This window comes from Marmota flaviventris, chromosome 1, assembly GCF_047511675.1.
Source record: "Marmota flaviventris isolate mMarFla1 chromosome 1, mMarFla1.hap1, whole genome shotgun sequence".
In the NCBI taxonomy this organism is placed as follows: domain Eukaryota; kingdom Metazoa; phylum Chordata; class Mammalia; order Rodentia; family Sciuridae; genus Marmota; species Marmota flaviventris.
The window spans coordinates 207,664,401-207,675,969 of NC_092498.1; the positions used below are offsets into that span (position 1 = coordinate 207,664,401).

At 54.2% G+C, this 11,569-nt stretch overlaps 1 protein-coding gene across 1 annotated transcript; it reads left to right on the forward strand.

Moving 5' to 3' along the window:
* The first annotated feature begins 8 nt into the window (after positions 1-8).
* Rasal3 (RAS protein activator like 3) lies at positions 9-11,187 on the forward strand. Its single transcript, XM_027932147.2, has 18 exons — positions 9-80; positions 203-539; positions 2,317-2,441; positions 2,580-2,658; positions 2,766-2,827; positions 3,212-3,282; positions 3,825-3,942; positions 4,037-4,135; positions 4,593-5,132; positions 5,492-5,636; positions 5,886-6,030; positions 6,930-7,166; positions 7,255-7,456; positions 7,551-7,663; positions 8,511-8,901; positions 9,077-9,333; positions 10,060-10,123; positions 10,228-11,187. Exons 2-18 carry the CDS (start codon positions 224-226, stop codon positions 10,369-10,371), a joined length of 3,108 nt encoding a protein of 1,035 aa, XP_027787948.1. The 5' UTR covers positions 9-80; positions 203-223; the 3' UTR covers positions 10,372-11,187.
* Positions 11,188-11,569: the final 382 nt, after the last annotated feature.

The window sequence follows — 11,569 nt, forward strand, 5'->3', positions numbered from 1 at the left end:
CACGTGGACCTGGGTTCAGCGGGAGGAAGCCAGGCAGGGTGCAGAAAGCTGCTGATTCTGGGGCTGGCCAGGAAATCAAGGTAAGAGGGATAATACATGTGGCCCCCCAAGTGGGTTATCTGGAGGTAGAGCTGAGAACCGAGGGGCAGTCAAGATGCGGAAAGTATGTGGGCAGACACTGGGCAGCACTGTCTCTCTCTAGTCCTACAGGAGAGCCTCCACCATGGAGTCACCGAGACAGAGCTCCCAAACCCAGCCCGCTGCCCCACCTCTGCCGACATCCTACCGCTGGCACACAGGAGGTGGAGGGGAGAAGGGGACTGGTGGGTTCCGCTGGGGCCGCTTCGTTGGTTGGGGAAGAGCACTGAGCCACCAGGAGCCCATGATTAGCAGCCAGCCAGCCCCCCGCTTGCTGTTCCGTCGGGTCCTCTCTGCACCCCCCAAGGAGTCACGGACCAGTCGCCTCAGGCTATCCAGGACCCTCTGGGGAAGACATAAGAACCCACCGCAGGAGCCAGAGCTGGAGCCAGAAGCCCCAGGTACATGCTTCCCCCCACCCTGAACTTGGGCAGGGCTGGGTGGCCGGATGCTTGGGTTTTGTCTGCCACCAGAGCATCAGCCCTCTAGACACAGGAAGTTGTGGGGAGTGCAGAAGCCCAGCAGGAAGTGACTGGGGCCGGCAGCCCTCTTCCCTCTTTTCACCTAAAGAGGGATGACATAGAGTTGCCAAGGACCTATGTCAGGGGCTTCAGACTGATGAAAGGAGAGGGAGCAGAGCACATGAGTACTGTCCAGATGCCAAATGGCTCTCAGCCCCAACAGGTCTCTCCTGTATTCAATGGTCTAGGCTCCGTCTCTTCTGCCTGGATACCCACCTCCTCTGCCTTCTGATCTCCAGCCTTGAGTCTTACCTGTGTCTCTTGGTCTCCTTTGAGCCTCCACTTCCCCATTAGTTAAGCGGGAAAATGATGATCTCCACCTTGAAGGTCACAGTGTTTCATTCATTCATATTCATCCCTCCATTTATTCATTCAGACAGGCGTTTGTTGAGCATGGATCATGTGCCAGTCCCCGGTTGAGGCACTAAGATGCACAAGTGAACAAGGCAGATGACATTCCCTGCCCTGTGGAGCCCACAGTGTGGTGGTGGTGGTGGGTGGAGGCGACAGACAGTAAAAAAAAAAAAAAAAAAAGGTCAACCAAAAAATGACAGATGGTTCCAAGTGTCGTGCCAAGGGATCTAGAAGGTAATGGATATCATGAGGATTAGAGCTCAGGAATGTGGCACAAGCCCAGCCCAGCATATTGTAAGTGATCCATTAATAAGTAGGAGTTATCATTTGTTGCCCCTAGTGGTAAAGCAAGGGAGCAGGCGGTCATTTGACAGGGCTGATTCCACTCTTCTATTACTGGGAGCTCAGTTAAATCTCTCTATTCATATTTCTAGTTTGCAGAGGCATCTCCTCCCGGGATGTCAAGGCTTGTTCACTGCATAGGATCCAGAGAAAGCACTCCAACAAGCAAATCTGCTCAAACACCTCTCATGGGTCTCTACTACCCTTAGAATAAAACCCTAGTTCCTCCAACAGGGAAACCTCCACCCAAGACCTGGCTCCCATCTCTTCCTGGGCTTTCTCCTCCTGCCTCCGAGCCCTCCCCTCTGTGTCTCTGGGCTGTGCTCATCATCAGTCTTTGCTCAAGATGTTCCTGCCACCTTTTCCCTCATCTCTGCTTACCAAAATCTAGCCTTTTGTTCAAGACCTACCATGAGCTTATTCTCTCTGGGAAGCCTTCCTGACCCACTGACTGCTACCTCCCCTTCCCCAAGAAAGGGACCTCCCCCTACCCTGAGGTTTTTCTGTTCTTTCTCAAACTTTGAATCTTTCCACCTTAGACTTATTTGTATAAGGACTCATGGCTTCTGTCCTGTTTAGCCTTTTTTAGTGATTTTTTTTTAAATTTTTATATGGTGCTGAGGACCAAACCCAGTACCTCACATGTGCTAGGCCAGGGCTCTACCACAGAGCTACAACACCAACCCCTGTGTTTTAGCCTCTTGAACCTACCCACTACCTTGGTTAAGAAAATAATGCTGTGTTTGTAGCCTGGCTTGGCCACTCACAAACTGTGTCACCTGGGCAAGCGGGTGGGCTGTGTGTTTGGGGGGACAAGGACAAGAGAGTGGTAGATGCATGCCTGACATGATTATCAGAGAGTGCACCTAAGAGGGGACCGCTGATGAGCCTTGGTGCATGGAGACGGTGACCGGAGGGAGAAGAAATGACTAAGTCATCTAGCACCTCCTTCTCTTCCCAGATCCAGAGCCGGAGCCTCATGTCCCACAGATCCCCGAGGCCCCCACCCCTGATGTGCCTGTCTGGGATATTGGGGGCTTCACCCTGCTTGATGGAAGGCTGGTGCTGCTCGGGGGCGAGGAGGAAGTGAGAGAGGGCACGTGGGCAAAGGGAGGGAAGGAGGGAAAGGGACAAAATAGGGTTGGCATGGGAGAGAAAGGCATCTGCCCCTTCCTCTGCCTTTCTCCCTCCGCTTTCTCACTGCCTGCTCCTGTGGGAAAACAGGGTCCTCGCCGGCCAAGGGTGGGAAGTGCCAGCTCAGAAGGCAGCATGCAAGTGGCCATGGGAAACCTCAGGGATGCAGGTAAGTCTCTTGAGAGGCGGGGAAGGCTCGGGTATTTGGGAGCCTCTCAAAGTGGGGCAGACTAAAATGATTCCAAGCCCTAAACTGCCACTTCCGACCACCCACAGATCGGACCCTTGGAAAGGCAGAGCCAGAGGCTGCTGGCTCCAACCAGGTCCACAATGTTCGGGTGAGGCAGCCAGTGGGAAGAGGGGAGTGCGGGCAGGGGTGAGCAAGGACTCCGAAACCCTCAGAGCCGAAGGGGCACTTTTACTGGTTGATCTGGTGTAGGTCGCTGATCCTCTATGGGTCTCTGTGTCCCCCTATCCATCAGATAGGGATAATGAGAATTTTCCTCTTGGGTCTGTTTACAAGGAGTCAATAGAGAATGCAGAAAAGCTGATGGTGGATGCTTTAGAAATGCAAGCTGCCGGTTGTCTTTATTATTGCTGGTAATACAGCCTGGGTTTGGTGTGAGTCCACTGAGACCAGCAGATCCTCCAGGACATCTGGGAGGGAAAGAGCTGAGAAGGAAGCACAGAGTTCTTCCCAGCTGATGTCCACCTCTCCCCAGGGGTTGCTCAAGAGGCTGAAAGAGAAGAAAAAGGCCAGGTCTGAGCTGGGAGCCAATACCTCCAGGGATGGGTAAGGGTCTCTGAGGGGCTGGAGCGGGCAGAGGGCCTGGGGTTCAATATGTGTCCCACAGCACCTATCAATCCCACCTTCCCTAAACACCTCCTATCCCTTCCTCTGTGTTCTGCCCCAGGTCACATGATGCTGGGGCCATAAATATCCTGACACAGAGCCTGCTTTTGGTTGAAGGGTTGGGGTGAGCTCTAAAATGGAGCCAAGTCAAGACCCTGGTCTGTGAGGGTCAGGGAAGGAACACTTTAGCTGACACCTTGGTTGAAAGTTAGGCCAAGGGTTGGGAAAAGCAGAAGGAACAGCAATGCAAAGGCTAAGAGGCAGAAAGGATCAAAAAACAAGGCCAACTGTGGAGTTCAGAAAGAGGGTGACAAGGGTTGGTCTTTCTGAGGTCATGCAGGCCACCTTGAGAGAGGGTAGGAATAGGATCCAATTTAAGTTCAAGTTCCTGGCCTTCCTCTACCCTTCAGGCTATGGTGGGTGTGGAGGGAAGGGAGGAATGATGCTTGTTCATGGGTTTCTGCCCCCCCCCCATCCCCCAGTACTATGGGCTCTAAAGAATCACTGGCCACACTCTCTGAGCTGGACCTGGGTGCCGAACGGGAGGTGCGGGTCTGGCCACTGCACCCCAGCCTCCTGGGAGAGCCCTACTGTTTCCAGGTTAGTGCAAGCCATCCTCCCCCTGCGTCCCACCCCCGACCTTTTGGCGCCACCATTGGCTTCAACCACGCCCTTGGATCCCCTGCCCCAACAGGTAACGTGGGTGGGCGGTAGCCGCTGCTTCTCCTGTCGCTCGGGCGCTGAGAGAGATCGCTGGATTGAAGATCTTCGTCGCCACTTCCAGCCCAGTCAGGTCATTCATTGCCCGAGAAAAGCTGGACATGGAGACCCTGCCCACGGGCCCCTGGCGCGCCCCTTCCATTCTACCCAAACGCTGCGCGATCCAAACTCTCTCCCCTGAAACACCCTCGCCCACACCTTCACAACCTTTCCATCTATGATGGAACCAGTCAGCAACAGATCAGACAGCCCCTCTATTTCATCCTGGCACGATCTGCGTCCAAAACCCTACCTACCCGTTACTCCTCTATATCATGGAGCCCCGATCTCTCCGGGAACCGCAACCCCTCCCAAAGCTAGAACCTTCTGTTTAGTTATCTTGGACCCCCGAGGCCCCACGCTTTTTCCCAAGGGCCAGCAATCTCCTTGGGGCAGGGCGCACAGCGTTGGACGCTCCGCGCTTCTCCCGCTTATCCAATTTGGAGCGCTGAGGCCTCCGAAACACTCTGCCTCCTGGTTCCTGCCCACAGGACAACGTGGAGCGGGAAGAGACGTGGCTGAGCGTGTGGGTGCACGAGGCGAAGGGGCTGCCCCGAGCGGCAGGGCCATCGGGCGTGCGAGCCGAGTTGTGGCTAGATGGCGCGCTGCTGGCGCGCACCGCACCGCGGGCTGGCCCAGGCCAGCTCTTCTGGGCCGAGCGCTTCCACTTCGAGGCGCTGCCACCGGCCCGTCGGCTGTCACTGAGGCTTCGCGGCGGAGGCTCAGCGGGAGCAGATCTGGGCCGTGTGACGCTGAATCTGGAGGAGCTGAGCGCTCCCCGCGCGCCCGCGGCGGGACTGGAGCGCTGGTTCCCGCTGCTGGGGCAGCCAGCGGGTGCGGCCCTGCGGGCGCGAATCCGGGCCAGACGCCTACGGGTGCTGCCGTCGGAGCGCTACAAGGAGCTGGCGGAGTTTCTCACCTTCCACTACGCGCGCCTCTGCGGAGCGCTCGAGCCCGCGCTGCCTGCGCAGGCCAAGGAGGAGCTGGCAGCCGCCATGGTGCGCGTGCTGCAGGCCACCGGCCGGGCGCAGGTGAGGCGCTACGACTGCGCGGACCGGGACAACCTAGGGACAGATAGTGGAGTGGGGAGGCGAAACCTGAGCAGTACTAGTAAGGGACGAGAATCTCGGGCGGGGCCTGAGCATCACCTGTGAGGGGCAGGGCTTGAACTTCAGCTGCGAGAGGCGGAGCCTGAGCAGAGCCTCCGTAATACAGGGCTTGTTTTTGCCGTGAGGAGTGGAGGTTTTGGTCTCAGCTATGAGCCCCAAAAGTGAGGAGTGGGCAGTCAACAAGGAAGGGCAAGAATGAAGAATGGTGTGAAGATCGGGGTCTAGGGCCAAGATTACCCCGGCTCAGTCTGCACAACGTGACTGACCCCTGCCTTATCCAGGCGTTGGTAACAGACCTGGGCACTGCGGAGCTCGCACGCTGTGGAGGCCGTGAGGCACTGCTGTTCCGAGAAAACACATTAGCCACCAAGGCCATTGATGAGTACATGAAGCTAGTGGCCCAGGATTACCTCCAGAAGACCCTAGGTGAGCTGGGGAGGGGAGCAGCTAGTGTTAAAGGCTTGTTGGGTGGGCTAAGGGACCCGAAGAGATGTAGGAGGCCCTGGGTAGCCTGGATTCTGGTGGTTCTTTGGGGGTGCTAGTATCCTGGGGGGAAATGGAAACTCCTCAAGATGTTAGATGCCTCTGGAGTAAGTTAGAGATGGGTTGAAGGCTGGGTGCAGTGAGTTTGGGTCATAATGACCCTGGACTTTATCTGGCTCTTCCTATCTTCAGGGGAGGTTGTTCAGCATCTCTGTGCCTCCACTGAGGACTGTGAGGTGGACCCCAGCAAGTGCCCAGCATCAGAGCTGCCCCAGCACCAGTCCAGACTTCGAAGCAGTTGTGAGGAGGTCTTTGAAACCATCATTCACTCCTATGAGTAAGAATCAAGGACCCAGCACCTGAGCCCACCCCATTCCCCACCACTCAGCCACTGTGATAACTTCAACCCTCCTGTTAGGGCTGCCAGACGAAATTTAGGACACTAAGTTAAATTTGATGCAATATTTGGGTTATACTTACACTAGAAAAATTACTTGTTATTTATTTGAAAGTCAAGTTTAACAGAATGTCCTGAAATTTTATTGGCTGTCTGTCAACCATATCTTCAATTCCATGACACCTGACCCCAGGTAACCTTGAGGAGGTTCCATACCCCAATTTCATGCCATTTGACCCTAGTTAACAGGAAACCTCAATCCTATGACTTCTGGTTCCAGATGATGCATACCCCTAATCCCATGACTCTCCAACTTTAAGTCACCCTGTATCCCAAATCTTATAAAACTGAACACAGGAAACCTGGGATTCCTGTCCCTTGACTACTTCTGACTCTAGCTTAACTTTGGTGCTTAAATCCCATGGCATCTGACTCTAAGTGGCCCTGTAACCCTAATCCCATCCTACTTCATATCATATACTCTGACACCTCAGTCTCATCTCCAATTATAACTACATCTCAAGCACATGAACTTTGTTCCTATGTGATCCAGGATACCAAATCCAAGAGTACTGATTCCAGAGGTTGCCATAACAACTACACTATAAGTACTGACCTTATGGGGACTTATAACCCCAAGTATCATTAAATCCTCAATCCTGGTACCTGGACCCCAGTGAGAAGGAAGCCTACATGGCTTCATGAGTAGCTCCTTGGGGGATCATAGACAAGCCATGCAATGCTTCCTTTGATGTATGACCCCTGCTCTTATAACCTTAACCATCCAGGACCTTTATGCCCATAGCTGCCTCCTCTGACTATTATCTCTTCTGCCCTAGCTGGTTCCCGTCAGAGCTGGGCACTGTCTTCTCAAGCTGGAGAGAAGCATGCAAAGCACGTGGCTCCGAGGCACTGGGCCCCCGACTAGTGTGTGCCTCCCTCTTCCTGAGGCTCCTATGCCCTGCTCTCCTGGCACCCAGCCTCTTTGGCCTGGCACCAGAGCACCCAGCACCTGGTCCAGCTCGCACCCTCACATTGATCGCCAAAGTTATCCAGAACCTCGCCAACCGTGCCCCGTAGGTGCTGGGAGATTGGGAGGCCATGCTGGGGGCACAAGGGTGGCAAGATGCCTGACCTGACTCATCCAGCCTGGCTCTGATTTAGGTTTGGTGAGAAGGAAGCCTACATGGGCTTCATGAATACCTTCCTGGAAGATCATGGACCAGCTATGCAACACTTCTTGGACCAGGTGGCCATGGTGGATGTGAATGCTGCACCCAGTGGCTACCAAGGCAGTAGCGACCTGGCTCTCCAGTTGGCAGTCCTGCATGCGCAGCTCTGTACGATCTTTGCTGAGCTTGACCAGGTGTGACCTGAGCACAAAGCCCTGGGAAGGCAAAAAGCCTGGGAGACTCTGGCTCCAGAAGCTCACTTAACATCCTCCTTGCATGCCTCACCAGACAACCCGTGACAGCTTGGAACCACTGCCCACCATCCTGAGGGCCATCGAGGAGGGCCAGCCTGTCCCTGTATCTGTGCCAATGCGTCTTCCATCACCCCAGGTCCATTCCAGGTAACCTCAAGTCTGGTCTGGGTTATGATGGTTGGGAGCAGAGGCAGGGCTCTCACACTGGGGGGGGGGGGTCACAAGTGAAAATCACAGGGATCGTGGGGCAGGACCATGGTGGGGACAGTGTCAGAATGGACAGAGGCCAGAGGTGGGGGGCTCACATATGGTAGAGGGCAGCTAGTCACTGAGTCAGATTGAATATAAGGTGAGGATAGAGTCATGTCGGAGGGCAGAGAGAGGTCACCTCATGTCAGAGAGAGAGAGTGACTTTGCAATCAGAGATCTAAGGTCGCTTTTCAATCAGATGTTGTGGAGGGGGTAAAATCAGGGGTTGGTTTGAGATCAGATGTTAGAACATAGTCATCAAGTGTCAGGGCAGATTCATATTGTAAGCAGAGGTCAGGCTTAGGTCAGATGAGGTCAGGCATTATGGGCAGGGTCATATTTGGGTTCAAGGTCAGGGATCATATTCTACCAATGAACAGGAACAACAGGATCAGCGTAACATTTGTTGGGGAGAAGATGGGGCCACATTGCTAAGGAAGAGGGTGCCCTTGTAAGCAGAGGTCAAACCCAGGATCAGAATGTAATCAGAGGTAATGGAAAGGATCAGATCAAGGATTACAAGTGTCAGAGGTCAGGGGAGAGGCTAGAAAGAGAGGAAAGGTTATGTCAAGAGTCATAGAGATGACAGAATGTAGTCAGAAATCAAGGATAGGGTCTCATTAGGGTCATAGGTTAAAATATGATCTTTGGGGACAAGGTCACAGGGATGGGGTCATTTCTGGCCAATGGGCAGGGGTCATTTCAGGGGCTAGTTGAGGGTCTGAGATTCTCGATGGCACCCCAGTTTCTCCGCAGGGGAGAAGCCCGGCTTCTTGGCCCCCCGGGACCTCCCCAAGCACACCCCTCTCATCTCCAAGAGCCAGTCTCTGCGCAGCTTTCACGGTGCAGGGAGTTGGGCCCGGCCCCGACCCGATGAGGAGCGCCCCCCGCGGCGCCCCCGGCAAGTGCAGCGCACCCAGAGCGTCCCCGCCGGGCGCCCTGCCCGCCGCCGTCCATCTGCCGGGCCCCGGCCGCGACCCAAAGGCTCCCTGCACGCCGGCCCCGCGCCCCGTGGCCGACCCTGGACGGGGGCCTCTGCCTCGCTGCCTCGGAAGCCATCGGTGCCCTGGCAGCGCCAGCTGGACCAGCCGCGGGACCGAGACCAGGCTCTGGGCTCGCACCGCCCAGTGGGCAAGGTGAGGTCTGGCCCAGCTCCATGTGGGCGCGGGGTCTGGGAGTGGATAGGAACGGGACTGGAGGAAAGACCGAAAGCCAGGCAAGACTGAGTTCAAATACCAAGCTCGCGGCACTTCGTGACTCCAGGGCCAGACTAACCCTCTCTGAGCCTCAGTTTCTCCCTCCGTATAACAGGAACGTTATATGGCAGAACCGTGGGGAAGCAGATCAGGATCTCTGGGGAAAGGAAGAAACGAGATGACGCTTCAGATAACAGCTGCTGTCTCCCCACAGTTGGCAGAGCTACAGTGCGAAGTGGCGGCGCTTCGCGAGGAGCAGAAAGCATTGTCCCGCCTCGTGGAATCACTAAGTACCCACATCCAAGCTTTGACCGAGCAGCAGGAGCAGCTGCGGTGTCAGCTGCAGGACCTAGACTCTAGGCTCAGTCCTAGGTGAGCCCCGCCCTCTCCACTAGTTCCACCTCCAATCGGGCCGCACCAATGAGATCTCACCAAGCTCCGCATCCCCCCCACCCCCATACCCGGGATTGAACTCAGAGGCTAACCACTGAGTCACATCCGCAGCCCTTTTTATTTTTTTGTTTTGAGACAAGTTCTTACTAAGGTGCTTAGGGCCTCACTAAATTGCTGAGGATGGCCTCGAACTTGTGATCCTCCCGCCTCAGCCTCCTGAGTCGCTAGAATTACAAGCCTGAGCCACTATGACCAAGCTCGGCTTTCATTCAGGGCTCCCAAATCTCTCCTTGAACGGACACGGACACGTCCCCAAGCCACAGGTCCAGGCCCTGGCAGCCCCGCCCCTCTGCAGCGTGGTCAGTCCCCTAACAAGTCCTCTTCTCCAGGTCGCCCCCCTCAATCAGTCCCTCTTAATCAGGTTGGGCCAGGACAGGGATCACTTAGCCTGGTGGTTCTCCCACCCTGTCACAACCCCTCCCAGGAGGGGCCAATCTCCACCTCCAGGCGTTGATTACCTGTCTTCACATCTTATCCATGCCAGCTCTGATCAGACCTCTCTTCAGACATATTTAGGCCCCACCCTCCAGCCTAAACAAACCCTGCCTTCACTTCAAGCCCCGCCCCCTAGGTCTCCTGTCCTACCTAGAGCTGAAAGAGACTTCTCAGCCTCTGTTCTTTCCCCCTTGCCCCTGACCCCTACAGGGCATTGCAGTCGAATCCAGAGGGTGGTCTTTCAAGTAGTGAGGGTCACAGGCTGAAAAATATGGTAAGACTCCTGCTGGAGCCCTGGGGAAGATCTGGGCTGGAAAGGAGCCAGGGCTGGAGATCAATCCTTCTCTGGCTACAAACCCACCTCCACTGCCTCCCCAGGAGCGCCGCCTGACTGACATGGAGCATACTCAGGCCCAGCTGAGGGATGCTGTTCAGAACCTACAATTTCGTCCAAAGATACCAGAGTCACGGAGTCAGCCCCTGCCTCTCAAAGCACCTTGCATCAATGGAGATACCACCTGAGCTGCCCATTCTCTATCCCATGTGGTCTGGGAGCAGACAGCCGACTTAGGAGGGTATCTGACCCTGCCTTTAGCCCTATGTGACCTACAGTGGAGAGTGGCACTGTAGGTGCCAACCAACCACTCTGGCACTATGAGGTTGCCCAGTAAAATCTTAATTTCAGTAAAATCAGTGGTTTGTTTGTCCCTAAGGTTTGCTAATCACGGAGTAACCCCTCACCCCCATTCAGTTCTCCCAAATTCTCTCCTAATTTGAGGTCTCATGGAAGGGAAATGTAAGCACATTCTCACCAGCTATGTGACCTTAGGCCATCACTCTAGAAGCCTTTATTTCATTGTCTATAAAATGGATCTGAAGTTCTCCTACACCGTGGAAGACCCCTAAAAGTATTCAAAAAAAGGTATTCATCATTGGTATAGGCAGTGCCTGTTTCTCAAGGAGGCATGGATCCTACAACCCATTTATCCCATACCACCCTCCCTACCTAATCCTCAGGCTCCAGATAAGAGAATTCTCCTAAACCCCAAATCCCAAACCAGCTCCCTCATGGCATGGAGAGCGTAGTCTGGGAGGCAGATGAAGGAAGGGTAAGGAAATGTGAAGTTCTGTGGGTGAATGGTGAGTAAATTAGTAGGCCTTTAAATCATGGGTGAGGGGTAGGGTGGAATATTAGGCAGGTGAATAGGTTAGTATTTGTTGGATGTTTGACCTATAGATGACTAGTTAGGTAGGCAGGTAACCAGGATGGATATGTCTACTTAGAAAAGACCTGGCTCATAGTAGGAAATAAATATTTGAATTAATTAAGTGATTATATATATTGTGTGTACATTTGTTAAGATCTTCTGAAACTGAGCTGGGCTGTGGGGAAACAATGAACACAGGACCCTTGTCCTCGTGTGGAGAAGATAAACAAACATGAAAATGACGAATGAATGGGTGGCAGAGTGAAAGGATGTGAATTGGGATGATTGGGTGCTTACTTGGTTTTCCAGATAAATAAATATTTTCTTAAGTGGTGGAGGGACGGGCATGTAGGTGGGTTGTGAATAGATGAGTGTGTGTTTGGATAGATGAATAGGTGGTTGGAGGGGTGGATGGTAGGTGATTAGTTGATTGGATGGGTAGAGGAGTGGATGACTGATTAGGCATGTGGATGAAAGGATGGGAAGGTAGATGAACCGTAGATGGGAGAAGA